We start from the raw sequence: 18495 nt of genomic DNA on the forward strand, positions 1-18495 counted from the left end.
AGCTCCTCTTACCTCTCATTTTTATTTTAATCACGTGGAACGCGCCGCATCCTTCGGGACGGTGGATTTCTTTCTCCATTTGCCTTTTTTGCCTCTTGATTTAAAGGAAAAAGAAAGTAATAGTCAAACACTTTGTTGACCAAATTGTAGACGAAACCTCTTTTTTCTTTCTAAAACGTTCAACAACTCCATATTTTCCGTCCTAGCCCGATTCACACTGGAACCCCCCCCCCTCTCTCTCCATGTTTTACCTTTTTAATTTACATATTGAAATTCAAAATTAATATTTAACATAATATTACATGAACTAAACATTTTCAATTTCAAACAACATGGGATAAGAATGTATTTTCATATATTAATTTACTGCATTCTTTCAAAATAAAAAATAAAAATACTGGTGTTTTTTTATAGAAAAATCTCAAAGTGAGAATCAAATAAATCTTTTATGATAAATTAAGAAAGGAAATTGTAAAGGTTAAACTATGCTCGAAGTCCTTATACTCTTTGTATATATGAAATTTAGTTATCCTACTTTTATTTTAAAGAATTTAGCCCTTTTACTTTTCAAGTTTATTACACCATTTTTCTTGTTACATTGCTATCAAGTGCATATCTGTTTATTCCAAAATGACACACCTATAAACAATTGAACTTGAATTTTAAAATTTGAAAAGTAAAGGGACTAAATTCTTGAAAGTAAAAATAGAAAGATTGAATTCCAAATCTACAAAAATATAGGGACTTAGAGCATATTTTAACCAAAAGTAAAATCTAAAGTTACTGCTAATAGTGAAAAGCAGAAGGGATTAAAAAAAGTTACTGAAGCGTAGGTAATTTGGTCAATGGCGATGGCCCCAAAAGGGTAACGAGGCCATTAGAAAAGGGGGGGAAGGTGGGGCCAAAAGCCAGTTGTCAATCGACTAAACATCTTACATAATAATATTAAAAAAGAATCCCATAAAAGAAAATAATAGTAATAATAAATTCCGAAAAATCCAATATTGGTCCAAGGTCCACACCCAATTTATAGGCGATCCCATAGCACCGGTAAAAGACTAGTCGCACTTGACAAACGCCCATATTTACACCCATTTCTCTCTTTCAACGCCATCTTTGCTCCATTTTCTCTCCTCTTCTCTTTCTTTCGTTTCTCCTGTCTTTCCTTTCTTCTTCTTCTTCTTTTTTATGGACAAAGGATGTGGGCTTGCCCTTCATTCTCTATCTAATTTGTTTCCCGACAATACCAGTTCCAGTTCCAATTCCAGTACTAGGTTAAACCAGAATCCAAACATGTTTCACTTCCCTGTTTCCCTTCCTTGTTCCAGGGACGACCCCCATGACAGTGGCACCGGTACCTCCTCTGATGAGAATCGGCTCCCTGTTGATGAGCTTGACTTTTTCTCTGCCGCTACTGTCAATGTCAAGAAGGAGAGTTTTCATGCTGATTGTGCTCGGTTGGATGTTAATGTAAGATTAATGCATTTTTGGTCCTTACACATGCAATGATGCAACATATTACATTTAGACTGAATTGTTGTTGATATATATATATATAGGGGTTGAATCTTCTCACTGCTAACGCTGGAAGCGATCAATCAACGGTTGACGATGGGGTATCATCGGATGTGGACGATAAACGAGTCAAGAATGAGGTGGCGCAATTACAAGTGGAATTGAAACGTATGAATGCTGAAAACCAGAAGCTAAATGACATGGTTAACGATGTCAGCAACAATTACAGTGCTCTCCAGATGCACCTCGTAACTTTAATGCAACAACATCAAAGACATGAGGTAAACAACCTTAATACTAGTGTTAGTAGTAGGAGTGATGATGTTTCAAAGGGTTCGGTTTTAAGTAGTAAATCTTTTGATATGGATATTCAGATTAATGAAGTGAAGGAACAAGAAGCGAGTCTGATTGTGCCTAGACAATTCATGGATCTACGCCCATCGGGCATAGCTGAAACCGATCATGAGCCGTCTCATTCTTCCTCAGAAGAAAGAACGCCTTCAGGGTCGCCTCCCAACAACGTTCAAGTTACATCACCTAAGGATTGTTTGAAAACCAAAAACCCAGTTTCTCAGTTGGATCAAGAGAGTTCTAGTTTCCGGGATGGTAAGAGAACAGGTAGGGAAGAAAGCCCAGAATCTGAAAACTTGGGTCGTAACAAACTCCAAAAGATGAATCCATCAAAGCCAATCGATCAAGCCACTGAGGCTACCATGAGAAAAGCTCGTGTTTCGGTTCGAGCTCGATCAGAGGCTCCCATGGTACGTGTGTGTGTATATATATGTATTTATATGTTACTGCTTTAATCTAGTATTCGTAAAAACTCAATCTCAAGTAAGTGATTGATGCAGATAAGCGACGGATGCCAATGGAGAAAATACGGACAAAAGATGGCGAAAGGGAATCCCTGTCCTCGAGCTTATTACCGATGTACGATGGCAGTTGGTTGTCCTGTTAGGAAACAAGTATGTTTCAATCTTTCGTCTGTAACGCTGTCGTGTTTTTATCTTAGATTTTCGAGGGTCGAAACTGATTTTGTATACTTTTGGTGTGTGATTCCCAGGTTCAACGCTGCGCGGAAGATCGAACGATCTTGATAACCACTTACGAAGGCAACCATAATCACCCGCTTCCTCCAGCTGCAATGGCAATGGCGTCGACTACGGCCTCAGCGGCTACCATGTTGCTGTCGGGGTCGATGCATAGTGGGGATGGGATGATGAACCCTAATTTGTTTCCAAGGGCAACGCTTCCATGTTCTTCAATGGCGACAATCTCAGCTTCGGCTCCATTCCCGACTGTAACATTAGACCTTACTCACTCACCCAACGCTCTACAGTTCCAAAGACCGAACACACAATTCCATGTCTCATTTCCAGGCCAACCCCAAAACTCAACCTCAACATCAGCAACACAGTTTCCTCAAGTTTTTGGTCAAGCACTGTATAACCAATCAAAATTCTCAGGCTTACAGTTGTCTCAAGATATTGTGTCTTCTTCACAACTACAGCAGCCTCAGCAATCCACACTGGCTGACACAGTAAGTGCTGCCACGGCAGCTATCGCTAACGACCCGAGCTTCACCGCGGCCCTTGCCGCCGCCATCACCTCCATCATTGGCGGTGCTCACCCAAATAGTAGCAGCAACACTTCCAACAACAATAACAACAATGGCAACACCGCAAACAGCAGACAATAGATTAACACTCTCTTTTTTTAATCATTTTTTTCCTTTGTTCACTTTTTCCATGTTTTTCATTTGGGGATGAGAAGGAGATTACATGTTTATAGTTTTTTTTTTTTGTTCTTTGTTGTGGGAAGGATTAGAAGAACAGGTAGACAAACTTCATTATTCTTTCTTATTATTGTTTGTTTCACTTTGAATAATTCTAATCAGATTTTGAAGTGAATACACGAAATTCAAATTTTAAACTTATTAATATCTCTTCTTAAAGACATTATATAAACTAATCCAACAATCTCCTCAAAGCATGAAACAAACAACCGATATTTTTTATATTATTAAAAATCAAGACAAAAACAAAGGAAAAACTGGGCAAAATACCAATAAAAGCACTTTTTTTTAATTACTGAAATGGTCCCGGTACAAAATTAATTACCGGAATAACCCAATTCTCCAAAAATACGTCCACGTCAGTGCGGTGTCAGATGACGAGGCAGGAAAACGCTTTCTCAAGGGAGCGCTTTGTCCACGTGGACAGAAAGAGCGCCCTCAAGGACGCGTTTTGCTCGTGTCTCCTGTTATGGTTAGGGTTTTGGGTTTTTGGTTTTTGGTTTAGGGTTAGCATTTTGGAGTTTTAGGTTTAGGGTTTTAAAGAAAAAAATTAAATAAATAAGGGATTAGAGATTAGGGTTTATTAATTAAATTAATTATAAATTTTTTAAAATTGGATTAGGTTTCGTGTTTATGGTTTTTAAAGAAAAAATCAATTAAATTAGGGTTTAGGGTTGATTGAGTAAATTAATTAAAAAATTTTTAAAAATCAAATTAGGGTTTAGTGTTAATTTAAAATAGCTTCCACATGGACGCTCTTTTGTTACAGTAACTCTTGAAAAAATAATTTCGAGAAGACGTTTCTGAGCAAATAGTGTCAAAAACGCTTTAAGCAGGATGCTTTGTCAGCAAAAGTACTGAAAGAAGCTCCCACGTGGACGCGCTTTTGCTACAGTAGCTCTTGAAAAAATAATTTCGAGTAGACGTTTCTGAGCAAATAGTGTCAAAAATGCTTTAAGCAGGATGCTTTGTCAGTAAAAGTACTGAAAGAAGCTCCTTCGTGGACGCGCTTTGGTTACAGTAGCTCCTGTTTGGCCTGAAGCTATAAACGAGGCAAAACTTTTTCTCAGATTGCATAAGTTACAGCAAAAAAAAATTTAGAGAGACTAAGAATGATAGAAATTGAAGATGAGTGAACGTATTAGTGCTGTTATTTACTATGATGGTGAGGTTCGTCACACCGAGAACGGTGTTATTTTTTTATCGGAGAATACAGTGCGAATAGTTTTTAACCAGAACATAAATTTGACAGAACTTCGTAAAAGAATTAGGCGTAAACTATTTGAAAAGACGCCAATTAAAGTTCTGTCTATTACGTATAGGTTTTGTTCTTCTGTTGATCCTGTGACATATGACTCGTTCGACGTAAAAGATCCTTGTAGCTTGGAGGCAATGATGCAGACTCATCTTGCTAGTGAAGCACCATATATTGAGTTATATGTACAATTTATATCGCCAAATGATGCACTTGCGACTGCTATTCAAGAGGTATACACGACCCCTGCCCGACACTCGGTTAATGGGTTACAAAATATGGAACAACCCATGTTTGGTAGCGGTATGGAATACACATCCCCTGCACGACACTCTATCAGTGGATGGGACATGCACCTCAGTGGGTCGATATTTGATGCTGAAAATACGTACTAGGGAACGGCATCAACTTCTAGTGTTTGGCAATCTACATCCAATTGGGGACGTTATGAAACGCCCAGAAGAAGGGATGATGTACTCCCTACAACGTCCACCCGTGAGGGGACCTCGTACATTGCAGATGATGGTGGGTTAGAAGATGACTTTGATGTGGATCCACCTCGAGAGCCCGTGCCTGATGGTGCAGAAGTTTGATTATTTTTTGAATCGGAGCCTATTCCAACCGAACCTAAAGATGTTGAAGGGGGTTCTGATGAAGAAGAATATCCAAGATTCAGGGCATACTCACCTCCAGCCCATGCATAATGTCGATCTGTCTACAGATGATGTGTTGGAGTTTCTAGATCTACCACACAGGTTGCATGATCTTACAAGTTTGCTACTGGATTCAGGTGAATTTGAAGTTGATAATGAGTTTTCGAACAATGATAGTTTTATTGGTGCATTGAAACAATATAGCATCAATAACGACGTTAACTACCACGTGGTTAAATCTAAAGCTGATAAGTTTGAGGCGAAGTGTGCAGTGCAAGACGATACATGTTCATGGAAAATCTACACCTCGTTGAGGAAAATGACAGGGTTGTGGAAGATAAAAAAGTACAAAGGTCCACATACATATGTTGCAGGTACATTATTTAGAGTTTTTGAATAATACTGTTATTATGTAATCTTGCATTATTTAATGTACTCCGTTGATAGGTATTTCACAAGATCATCCCAAGATGGATTCAGCTATGTTAGCTAACTTGATACTACCCACGGTGAAGGCATATCCGAGGACTTCAGTGCCAATCTTAATTGTCAATATTTGTAACCAAATAGGGTACACGCCCTCTTACCGCAAGGCTTGGATAGCTAAGCAGAAGGTGTTGGAGAAGATGTATAGTGGGTGGGACGCTTCATATAATGAAATATGGCAGTGGTGTCAAGTGCTAGAGAGATACGTCCCAGGTTGCAACAGACCTTGAAATAAAACATGCGTACTACAACGGTCGATTGCTACGTGGATGCCAAGTGTTCAAACGCCTGTTTTGGACCTTTAAGCAATACCAAGACATATTTTCATACTGCAAGCCATTGGTACAAATTGACGGTACCTTTATTTTTTGTAGATATACCCATCGGCTATTGCTAGCAGTGGCATAGGATGACAGTGGGAGAATTCTTCCAATTGCATTTGCAATAACATCGGAAAAGTCAGCTGATGACTAAGATTTCTTTCTATCTAGGTTAAGGAGGCATGTGTGCCCACAACCTGATATCTGTGTTATTTCGGACCGGGGCACCAAAATACTAGCTGCAAGCTTATAGCAGCGCACACACCATCGGTATTGCCTAAGGCACGTTGCTTCCAACTCTACAAGCAATATCTATTTAAGAGTGAACAACAACAAGTGACCAACATGGGTATTTAGTCTCTATTAATATAATTTTGTTTGTCATTTTGAATTTATTCTAAATGAAAGAGTGGTATGTAATATTTGCTATGAACTTATATTGGCAGGATATGAAATAAATAAAGACCGTTTTCATGATATGTTGGCAGTTTTGCGTTCAATTAACAGGAAGGCGCGGACTACCTTTGTAATATACCTTTCGAACAGTGGGCACAAGCATACGACGGCAGCCTACGATATGGTCATATGACATCAGACCTGGCTGAATGCATAAATTCTGTTCTAAAAGGAACACGCCATCTACCGATAACATCGGTTGTGCGAGAGACATATTTTCATTTAGCGACGCTATTTCCAAAGCTAGCAGCGAGTTATACAAGCCAGATGTAGGGAGGCCATGTATGGTGCAGTAAGGTAGTACAATAAATTAACAAGGCCAAGGCACAGGTAAACCTATGCACACAGTGTGTCACGATCAAGACAACTTGTGGTTTCGCGTGACAGAGTTTGACAGACCGCACCAAGGTGTTATTGGTGGATAATATCGTGTACACTTACAAAATAGGACTTGCGACTGTGAGATGTTTGACGCACTTCGTTATTCATGCGCTCATGTAATTGCAGTTTGTCAGAATCTCCGTCTGGATCCAATAAGCTATGTCGACGAAGTGTACAAATTAGAAAAACATGTACAACGTCTGGAGACACGTATTCCCACCGGTCCCAGATGAACGTAAGTGGCCGTCTGTATCGCTTGATCTCTTTAAGTTGTTATCGGATAGAGAATTGCGTCACAAACCAAAGGGGCAACCTTGCTCGACTAGAATATGTAATAATATGGATATCCGAAAAACAGCCAGTCAACAGAAGTTGTGCGGATGGTGTAGGAACCCAAGCCATACAAGCCGATCATGCCCAAATCGTAATAGTTGAACGTTGTTGTAACAAAATTTGTATTATTTATATTTTTTAAATCAAATAATATAAAAAGATTCAGAATATTGACTTATTTAAAATAAAATCTATTTTATTAAAAATATTAAATTAAATTACAATTACTTTATTCAAAACAACGTTTTATTTTATTAAATGAAATAATATAGAAATAATATGTCAGAATTTTAATTTTATTACATCAAATACTATCAAAATATTCAAAATGTCTGTACAAATATATTAAAATAAAAATCAATCTCTGTGCCCACCAGATTCAATGCAACATGGCGGTCGTTGACAGTTACGCGTTGAATTCCTCCTTTGTCCAGCTTCTGACGGGGGTTATGGTTGCTCCGGCGGGGATTCTGGTTCCTCTGGCAGGGGATCTGGTTGTCGATGTTGGGACAATGAGCCACCTTGATAGAATAGTGATTGCGGAGGTGTTTGAATCACAAACGGTGAAACTTTTTGAAACCTATACGGTGATGGGGATTGGTAAAAAGAAGAGCTCCCCGACGGCCCCTCCTGCGATCTCTCGTGCGACGGTGGCATATACATCGGCGGTCTACTCGGCGTAATCGAATATGGAAATGAACCGGGCCATGGACTCTAACCTGGCACAGGAGTAGAAAAAGGAAACATATAAAGGTTAGGATACATAAAAGGGCTAGGATACGCACCTGACATCATCTGAAAAGGTTGTGCTATGGGTGTCGTCGGTTGAAGTGTTCGGCCCGATGACACTGTGTGTGCTGTTGCTGGGCCTGGTGATGGGGCAGGTGATTGTGATGGGCCTGCGTCGTCGTCCCTTTTTCTTGGATTTAAAGGGCCACGTCGTTCCCTTTCGACACGCAATTGTCGCTGCCTCTCCTCTGCCGACAGTAAATACGGCTTGCCATAGATCCTAAATCATGGCATGTATTCCGGCATGCATGCTAACTCTGGAACGATTATCAATCTCGAGTAGGTATATAATCATACCGATCTTCCTACATTTGGATGTAGTGTGACCAGAATCTCGGTCAATCTATATGCAATTGCTGTAGGTCAATTTTGTGATGATCATCTAACACTTCAGGTGCCACGGGAATCGGTTGTCGGAATCTAAATTGTCGTAATACTCTGTCCGACTGGTGCATCTTCACGGTCGCAAAGTTGACCAATGGGACTTTTACATGCCAAGCGTTTGGATTTTGGAAGTACTCATCCAGAATTACTGCCCGAATTACCGGATCCTCGTATGGTGTCCATTGAAACTATATGAACATGATGGAAATATTAGTTATATACATAATACATAATACTAAATACTAAATACTAATTAGCAATCGACTATGTCATGATGGAAATATCTATTTTATTTAATACTTGCTTGTGCTTCCGACCGTTGGTCTAATAGAAGCCGTATATCTTCAAGAGAGGTAGGTAATTGAGCATAACTTGCCGAATGGTTCCACCTAATTAAATAAATTTTTAGCATACGATTATATTTTAAATCTATGTAATAATTATATAATCTAATATAAAATTTACCTCGTTATAAGTGAGAATGTATATGGGTGGTCCACTCGAGGACGTAAAAATGGAAAGCAAAACCGTGCCCATGACTGCAGTAATGAGGCAACCTCTGATTTTCGTTTTATTAGGTCGCGTCGCCCCGCACATCTCCCTATACAATGTTGCCAACACGGTAGACCCCCAACTAAATTCACCAGCTGCTCTAAAATCAACTAGTTTCAGCAGTCATCTTAGATGTACAAGGTTCCGTGACAAGTCTGGCATCAGATAATCTCCAATTATTTAAAAAATGTATGCCCGAGCATATCAGATTCTTTCTAACTCGGTAGAATCATCATCCGGCTCTGAGAATGTGTCTCGTAGCCAACCCATCTCGATCCGACCTCCGTTAATATTGCCCGAAATAGCTCCCAAAAGCTCGTAGCATACTGCTCCCCAATCACCAGATTGAACAAACCCGGTGACTGCGTACCCGTCCACTGGCAATTCCAATTGTAAATTTACGTCTTCCAAAGTGATAGTGCATTCTCCACATGGAAGATGAAATGTGTGCGTCTTAAGTCTCTACCTCTCAATCAACGCACTGATGAGTTTCGAGTCCAACTTGTATCCCCGGCCTACCGTCGCCACGTGCCAAAAACCCGTTTCCCGTAGGTAATTCTCTATCAACGGTGATGGAGGACCATGCATATTACGGATATAGCATTGCAATATCCGATCTACAGACTTTTATAAGAAATAATAATATAAAAATTATTTAAAATTGCATAAATCAAAAAAATCTTAAATAATATTTAAAAACTAAATTTAACACTTACCATTTTCATTTGTTCGACGGATATGTGCTTGTTATCGAGACGAATTAATTCTCCGGCCATTGCTAACACGATCAAATTTTTATGATTTAAAAAAATTCTAAAAAATAAAATTAAAGCTTTTTTAAAAATAATTAAAATATTAAAGCTTTTTTTAAGAGGAACTTGAGAGGAATTTGAGAGAATATTGGAGAGAAATTGAGAGAAAGGATTTAGGTGTGAAAAAAATGAAAGGGGGTTTTATGGTTTTTTTTTTACCGTTGGGGGGGTCACCAACAGCCAAAAAAGTAGTCATTGCTACTGTTCACGCGCGGGCAAAACGCTTCCTCAAGGAAGCGCTTTGTCCACGTGGACTAAAAACGTGTCTTTGAGGGCGCACTTTTTGTCCACGTGGACGAAGCGCTTCCTTGAGGAAGCGTTTTCCTGCCTCGTCACCTGACAGTGCGCTGATGTGAACACATTTTCGGGGAAATAGGGTCATTCTGGTAATTAATTTTGTACTAGGCCAATTTCAGTAATTTTTTAAAAAAATGACTTTTATTTGTATTTTGCCCGGAAAAACTAAAACATGGAAGTTCTTTTCTTTCAACTAATAGGCTGAGAAATTTACAAAGCTGAGGTGCATTATTTTGTATTTTATTCATTAAAATTTTAAATATAGTTACATAAATTTTGTATATAAATATAAAAATGGATAAACTACCTCATTAATCACTCTAAATTAGGTTGTTTCTATTTTAGTCATTTAATTTTATTTTTTGTAGTAAATTTGGTCAACTCTATCTAAAAAAAATTGATCAAACTTATCATTCAACCATTAAATCCATTTTTTAAAATTTTCTTCTTTTCTCTTTCTCTTTTTTCCCCTATTTTCCTCTCTCCTCTCATTTTCTTCATCATCTCCCTTCTAAATTGAGAACCCTAGTCACCACCGTCTCCTTAAAGATATCATTGTTACTTTTTTTGGATAACTGTCAACAAGCTCAAAAGTAAAAAGACATCTCAAAATCATATCATATCGATGATGAGATTAGGAGATTGAAGCATGAGAATTCTAAAACTTTAAGAGCAGCCTCACAATTTTTGAGGGATTTTTTGATAAATCTAATCCTATATATGTGAGAAGTGGCAGTCGTAGGTATGGAGAAGAAAGGAAAAGTAAAACAAGGAAAATAGGGAGAAAGAAGAAACATCCCTCAGCATTGTTCATTGACAGGACAATGCTCGCTAGCTGTGTTCGACGGAGGAAGCAACAATATTTTTAAGGGAGGTGGCAACAAAGGTTTCTAAGTTAAAAAGGAGAAGATGAAAAAAACAAGAAAGATTTTTTTTTTCTAAAAAGAGAGATGACTGCATTCTGTTAAATTTACTACTGAAGTGATTAATTTAGTCAATTTCTTTATTGAAGTGACTAAATTAATAAAAAAATATTAACGTAATAATTTAACCTAAAAAATTTTAAACACTAAACCATGATACTAAACTTTAAATCCTAATTACCCAACCCTAAATCCTAAATCTTGAATTATAAACCTTAAATCATGAACCTAGATTCTAAATATATAATCTTAAACCCTTAATCTTAATTTATAGGGTAAACTACAAAATAGTCACTTTTGTTTGCCTCAAATTACATTTTAGTCATTTATGCTTGAAATGTTATGTTTTAGTCAGTTACATTATTATTTTATTACGAAGTGATCACTCTACCATTAGACTCCGTTACTTCCTTAACGGCAGTCCTATGTGGCAGTCCAAATATGCCAACTTGGATGTCCAGTTGCTGGGATGAAAATATGTTTTTAATTAAATAAAATTAGTTTGGACTGCAACATAGGATATCTAAATTGGCATTTAAAACCCATTTGGATTACCACGTAGGACCGCCATTAGGGAGGTAATGGAGCTTAACGGTAGAGTGACCACTTCATAACAAAATGATATCGTAAGTGACCAAAACGTAACATATCAAACATGAGTAACTAAAATGTAATCTAAGATAAATAAAAGTAACTATTTTATAGTTTACCCTAAATTATATCATTTAATCAATAAACTCTAAATCTTAAATCATAACTTTTAACATATATTCGTTCTCGTCAAGACCACTTTATCTCCTCTTATGATTGCTTGAAGTTAAAACAAAACAGAACCTTCCCTTCCACCACAACTCTAATGGATTCTCTGATCTGTTTATGTTCCTTTATAATTCTATTCATATTTCCATCTCTTAGCCTCATAGAAGCTCAAGCAAGCCTTTGCAGAAGCAGCTGTGGTGATATCCCTATAAACTACCCTTTCGGAATTGATGATGGTTGTGGCAACCCTTATTACAGACACATGCTTGCTTGCTCCGACCCCGGCAAGCTCGAGCTTCGTACACCCTCCGGTAGATACCCTGTACGTAGCATTAGTTACTTTGATCCTCATATTCTCGTAATCGACCCATTTATGTGGAATTGTCGAGATGGCGATAACTTCCGTCCGGTTAGGCCTTTTAGCCTTGACACAGGCACACATTTATCGTTGTCCCCTGAAAATGACTACCTCTTCTTCAACTGCAGCAAGGATCATGTGATCGTTGAGCCGAAGCCTATCTTCTGTCAAAGATTTCCCGAGCAGTGTGGTTCGTCATGTGATAGCGGTAGTTATCTTTGCAAGCATTTACCTGAATGTGCCACCGCATTAGGTGGCAGTTCTTGCTGCTCTTACTACCCGAAAGCGGCCGAATCCTTAAGGCTGATGCTGAAGTATTGCGCTTCATATACTAGTGTATATTGGACAACTGTTGGCGCAACTGCTGGTTCTCCTTATAATCAGGTACCTGAATATGGAATTCGAGTCGATTTCGATGTGCCCGTAACTACACGCTGCCTTCAGTGCCAGGATCCATCAATGGGAGCTGGAACATGTGGATTCGATACGAAAACAGGGAATTTCTTGTGTCTATGTAAGAAGGGAAATGTCACCTCCTATTGTAAAGGTACATTTTCTGATTGCCATGAATTTTCTGATTACATTTTTGTCAATCGTTGAGTGTTACATGTTCTGCAGATCATGGCATTTCATGGCACAGTAGAGCAGGAGTCATTGCAGGTTAAATTTCTGAACCTTTTCGGTTTAGCATTTCATTATTTGTAGGTGATGAACTTTGTGTATAAAAAAAACAAAGATCGAAACTTCGATTAATTCATATTGTTGCGGGGACTGTAACTGCAGTTTCAGCAGCTGGAGCCATAGGAATTGGGGTCAGCATTTGGTTATTGAAGAAAGTAAGAGCTAAAGCACCTGTAACATGTGGGGTTCAAAGCAATGAGAATAGGCTTTTCTAGAACAAAGTGAAAATCAAGCTCAAACTTTATTCTTTTCTTCCTAACTAAGCATACCTTTCTTTATTTGGTTCTTTTTAACTGAACAATTCAGTTCAAATTAAACTATTTTTGTACTATAAATAATATCTTTGGTAAGCAAAAGTTGAGTCGAATCGAATCGAGAAATAAAGAACATATGTAATGAGTTCTACGGTCTTTTATAGCATGCATGGTCTGTCAAGAAGACAATGTAAAGGACCAGCATCAGCTGTTAAATCAGGGACCATATATCCTGGAGCAACAATGAAGGATTGAGTCATGGTGTAAAGAGGATCGGAACTTCCATGGCCCGATGGAACGAAATAAGCACCATTTATAAACACATCTTTTGAACTCTGCCATCTCCAAGTTTCCCAATTATTTGTTTCTCTCTTGGTAACCTCTTTGGACCCTGGATCATCGGGAGCTATGAAGTAGTTTCCTTCGCTGAAAATGGTTGGATTAGCGCTGCCGCCAATGGCATACATCTTCCATTCATCGTATCGGTTGTTGGCAACATGAGCGTAGCCTATCCGGACCCTGTCACGGCCATCGATTTACATGTATAAATCAGATAAAATGAGCATAATTTATGGTTAGAAACTTACCTTGGCATCCTCTCTATAAGTCCCTCTCCAAACCGGTTGAAAACTAACGTAACTTTCATAACTTCATCGGCAGCGAAGTCGTCGCTGTGGCCTAACAGCATAACCTGCAAATCAGGTACAATTAATAGGTTAAAAGACAACAACGGATGCCATAACAAAAAAGAAAAATGAAATCTTAATGATGACTTTATCATGTTGAGCGAAATAGTTATTAGAGATCGTGACATCCGTCGAAGCATGAATGACATCGATAAGACCATCCGCAGAACGAGCAAGATAGCAATGATCGATCCAAATGTTGGAAGAAGAAAAAACGCTAACAGCATCTCCGTCGCTGCCCCCGCGTTTCCCTACATATGTCGGGGAGCTCCGAACTAAACCAGCCACCCCGGGCTTGCAGTCATGTATGCTAATCCCATGTATGATAACATCAGTAACGCCGTGAATGGTTATGCAGGGTCCATATGCAATCTCCACGTTAGCTCCTCTTCCATCAATGGTCTTGAAACTATTGACTATAAGTTCATTTTTGAGCGTGATAACCATATCAGTAGCGAAAATGATCCAAAGCGGACTCGATTGAATGGCACCGAAACGAAGCGTGCCAGGTGTAGGGTTGACGGGATCATCGTAAGGGGTGGTAACTAGATATATCGGTCCATATTTCCCACCTATCGATGCTTTCCCGAAGCCAACCGAACAATCAGCCAATGCTTCTCGGTTGGTAGCCCAGTTAATGGTTCGCCAGCAAGAGTCGATGACATTCATAAGCTTCACAGTGGAAATAGTGGAGACATTGTACAGTAGCGATGCAGAGGCGTTGTTGGGTAGTTGTGATGAATAAGCAAAGTTTAAGAAAAGGAGTGAAAGCAAAGGGAGAGAGATAAGGGTAAGGGAAGCCATGGTTTTACAGAGAGAAATAAAAGTAAAAGATCTTTATAGGAGGATAACTGAGTAGGTGGCACACACGATTTAACGGAAAAAAAGAGAGTTTTTTTAGTTGAAGTAAGATTTCCATGCTGTACAATAACATGGTTGCATGGACCAAGATACTGTAGAATTATATTAGTAATTTACTATGGATATTCAATGTGGGACTATATGCATATAATATAAATAAGAAAAATTAAGTATACATAACTAACATTCTAGAAAAAAAGACATTTGCATGCTTAACAAGTTAAACCAAGTGCTAACATTTTATATGGGTGAAATTATGTTTTCGTCTATACTTACAAACAACATGGTTGCATCACTGTTTGCATCTGTAGGTAGCGGTGTTGAAACAGGGGAGCCAAGACCGGGCAACCAGTGGTCTTCCTTGATCTTCCGGAAAGATGATCCCTTGAAAAACAAAGCACTGCAAAATATGAAAAAAGGAATTCAGTTTTCCAAGGCCCAAATCGGCGGGCCCCTGAGAAATAATAAATTATTATTTTAGTATTATTTTTGTAAAAAAGCCGAAAACAAAATAATAAACGCACCGGGTTGTCCCAAGGCTAAAACGCAACGTTTGGCTTAATCCTGACGCTGAACTGAGCGGATGGAAAGGGGGGAAAAAAAAGACAGCAAGGGAAATACGAATCACAAGCGCTGATGAACAATCTGGAAGAGTGCAAAGCCGACAACCCACAACATCTACAACAAGAAGAGATGGCAGCTTCCGCGGGGGCGATGGATGGCTTGGCTGCATCCGCTTTCCGCTCCGTTCTCCAGAGAGTCCACCAGACCGCCGAGCGGTGTGGTTGTGAATCGCAGCGGATCCGTGTGGTTGCCGTCAGTAAAACCAAACCCGTCTCCGTCATTCGCCAAGTGTACGACGCTGGCCATCGCTGTTTCGGTGAAAACTATGTCCAGGAAATCGTCGAAAAAGCTCCTCAGGTTCTTTTCTCATTTCCTTCGAAAAGAAAAAAGCATGGAATTTGTCATACTTTTCTTACATACAAGGACTATTTTACATTTTAAAAATAAAGCACCAAAGTAATAAAATTGTTTTGCCTACAATTGCAGCTTCCGGATGACATAGAGTGGCATTTTATTGGGAACTTGCAGAGCAATAAAGTGAAGCCTTTGATTGGTAAGCAAAGCTACCCTTTTCTTCAGGGGCATTGGTATAATTCCCTTTTTAGCCCATTTTGAAATTAATAATTTAATTTGATCTCTTTTAGTCCTTCCTTAGATGGAAAAACTATATTTTTGGTCCCTCCAAAAAAACAAATATTCAATTTAAATCATTTTAATACAAAATTTTTAGCTAGAACCCAAAATTATTTTATTTTATTTTATTTTGGCCTCCTAACAAAAATTTCCTGCCTTGCTCCTACTTTTCTTCTAGTAATTGTATAGATAGAAGATTAGTACTTCTTTCTCTGTGGGTTATCAATGTATTTTCGATATCATGTTCACATTTTTAGTTTCTTACTACTTTTAAGCTTCTCCTTGTTATGGATATTTGAAATAGAACATTTACTTCAGTTGGTTTTTCTTATTATTCATTGTCGTGCAGCTGGTGTGCCAAACCTTGCCATGGTGGAAACTGTAGATGATGAGAAGGTAAATTAAGGAGTTCTAAAGTTTTCTGTTTATTTTCTATTAGTTGCTATAAGGTATTCTTTATAATTGCAGACATAATTAGATACAACCTTAATTTATAGCTATTTTAGAATCTGATTTTAGCGAGAAAGACCAGTATGTTTTTGTTTTCTTATATCAATAATCATTATATCATGGCTATTGATTGATAGCTTCAAGAACAGCAATCATATTGTGGCCAAATATATATATATTATATATTAGTCATCACTCATCAGTGAGCATCTTCCTTATTTTGGACCAGATTGCAAATCATCTTAATCGTGTTGTTGGAAGCTTTGAAAGAAAGCCTTTAAAAGTATTAGTCCAGGTGAATACCAGTGGCGAGGAATGTAAGTTTGTTTTTATTGCATTACCACCAAATATATATATATATTTTAGTTGAGTTGTTTTAAGGCTTGCTTGTTCAAGCTTATTTGATAAAACTGATATGGTTTCTTTATCTCCCCAGTTCCATAATATGTTAAATCAATGTGGAAATTGAAAATAGAAAAACCCAGTTCACTGGGGCTAAATATGCTGTGAGATTAGGTCAACTATATTTGCCAACGAATGTGTTGCTATCCTATAGTTCGTATATTGAAGCTTTCATCAGTCGCTTGGAAATCATTTTGATAGTTTCGCCCTGCATCATGTTATTGCAGCAAAATCTGGTGTAGAGCCTTCAGGTTGTGTGGAACTTGTAAAACATGTTAGTCTGAATTGTCCGAACCTTCAATTTTGTGGACTGATGACAATAGGGATGCCTGATTATACATCAACACCAGAGAATTTCAAGGTGGATGAATTTCTTATCTTGGTTTATCTTTACTTTGTTTCAATTTTTTTTTTAATTTATCTTACAATTCTTTTTTTATTTATTGAAATTGCCAGACATTAGCAAATTGCAGAAGTGAGGTCTGCAAGGCTCTTGGAATACCTGAAGAACAATGTGAACTATCAATGGGAATGTCTAGTGATTTTGAGCTAGCTGTAAGGACTATTTGCATATTACCACTTAGTAATTTTGGCTTTGTCTACAATTTACCGCTAAAGTATCGTACAATATCGGTGCCCCTTGTCGCATCTTATGCACAAAGCCATGCTATGTTTACTCAGACTTGGATGTGTCTCAAATATGAGTATGCTCAATTTTCATAAGTTTCTCATGTATTTTAAGAGTTCTTTGAGGTCATATCTTTATAGTAATGTCGGGCTATGGACAAGAGTATCTAAGAATAAAGAGTGGAAACATGGAAGAAGGCAAACTCCATAGCAGTAGCATTCAATAGTTTTAATGCTTAGGAGGAAGTGTTTATGTAATGGATTGTGTGGTTCTTTTTTGCAGATTGAAATGGGCAGTACGAATGTCAGAGTTGGATCAACCATCTTTGGAGCAAGGGAATATCCCAAGAAAAACTGAAACAAAGCTTATGAAGTAGAGGGGCTTAATCTTTAGATCTTCATTGCGTTGTTTATTAAAAGAGTTGTAGGCAAACACAATCCTCGGTCTGTTGTTCTCGTACGTGAAGAGAAAGAAAAGGTGAAAAGATACTGACCTATCTTATCATCCATGGAACTTGTTTATTCCATCAAAATTATGCTAATAAATGTAATGATTTGATCTTATATTTAATTCTTACTGTTCCATTGGAAAATTATTAATATAATATTTGGTTCCTAATAATTTTTTTAATTTGATACCTAAGCTTTTTTCTTTTTTTCAATTTAGTACTTGAGCTTGACACTTTATTCTAATATCTCAAAAATTTTTTTGTCCAATTTAGTATTTAAACTTGTCAAATATAGTACAAATTACATCAAAATACTAACTCTTAGTTTTGTATGAGAGGATAGAAATAATTAATGTATGAGCAATACGAGACAGAAGGCATGAAATTTAATGGTATGAATGACTTATTTATTTGGAGTTTTCTCTTTTTGGCTAAACAATATGTTTAAATTTTACTTATTAACGGTTAATAAAGCATCATTTATCCTCACAAAGCCCTCAATACCATTAAAAATATGTTCGTATCAAAGGAAATTTGTGTTAAAAAATCATGCTTTGTTATGCTTAATAACTGGATATTGAAAAAATTTTAAAAATCTAAAACAAAATAAATTCATTATATTAAATTAAATCAATAATATTAAAAATAAAAAAATTTAAACATATAAAATACAAAAAAAATTCATGTTATTTATCAGATATCAGTCATATATCGATAATTTTTGTTACCTCATAAAAAGTTAACACTATTAGTATATTAGATTAATTTGTACAAGATTTAATAAATTTAAATACTAAATAAGATAAAAGAAAAATTTTAA

General features: G+C 37.5%; 4 protein-coding genes across 4 annotated transcripts; 3 read left to right on the forward strand and 1 right to left on the reverse strand.

Moving 5' to 3' along the window:
• The first annotated feature begins 1045 nt into the window (after positions 1-1045).
• On the forward strand, positions 1046-3451 carry LOC121218555 (probable WRKY transcription factor 31). The gene is made up of 5 exons (XM_041095933.1): positions 1046-1470; positions 1560-1796; positions 1890-2276; positions 2367-2480; positions 2579-3451. Exons 1-5 carry the CDS (start codon positions 1189-1191, stop codon positions 3212-3214), a joined length of 1656 nt encoding a protein of 551 aa, XP_040951867.1. The 5' UTR covers positions 1046-1188; the 3' UTR covers positions 3215-3451.
• An 8286-nt stretch (positions 3452-11737) lies between these two features.
• On the forward strand, positions 11738-13027 carry LOC121218556 (uncharacterized). The gene is made up of 3 exons (XM_041095935.1): positions 11738-12615; positions 12687-12728; positions 12852-13027. Exons 1-3 carry the CDS (start codon positions 11808-11810, stop codon positions 12962-12964), a joined length of 963 nt encoding a protein of 320 aa, XP_040951869.1. The 5' UTR covers positions 11738-11807; the 3' UTR covers positions 12965-13027.
• LOC107907944 (probable pectate lyase 16) lies at positions 12972-14591 on the reverse strand. The gene is made up of 3 exons (XM_041095934.1): positions 13777-14591; positions 13591-13694; positions 12972-13522 (listed from the first exon to the last, which is right to left on the reverse strand). Exons 1-3 carry the CDS (start codon positions 14491-14493, stop codon positions 13162-13164), a joined length of 1182 nt encoding a protein of 393 aa, XP_040951868.1. The 5' UTR covers positions 14494-14591; the 3' UTR covers positions 12972-13161.
• Positions 14592-15046: 455 nt separating this feature from the next.
• On the forward strand, positions 15047-17857 carry LOC107962011 (pyridoxal phosphate homeostasis protein). Its single transcript, XM_016898220.2, has 7 exons — positions 15047-15471; positions 15601-15667; positions 16097-16143; positions 16427-16514; positions 16827-16960; positions 17056-17154; positions 17510-17857. Exons 1-7 carry the CDS (start codon positions 15187-15189, stop codon positions 17582-17584), a joined length of 795 nt encoding a protein of 264 aa, XP_016753709.2. The 5' UTR covers positions 15047-15186; the 3' UTR covers positions 17585-17857.
• Positions 17858-18495: the final 638 nt, after the last annotated feature.

Source organism: Gossypium hirsutum, chromosome D06 (assembly GCF_007990345.1).
Source record: "Gossypium hirsutum isolate 1008001.06 chromosome D06, Gossypium_hirsutum_v2.1, whole genome shotgun sequence".
Classification (NCBI taxonomy): Eukaryota; Viridiplantae; Streptophyta; class Magnoliopsida; order Malvales; family Malvaceae; genus Gossypium; species Gossypium hirsutum.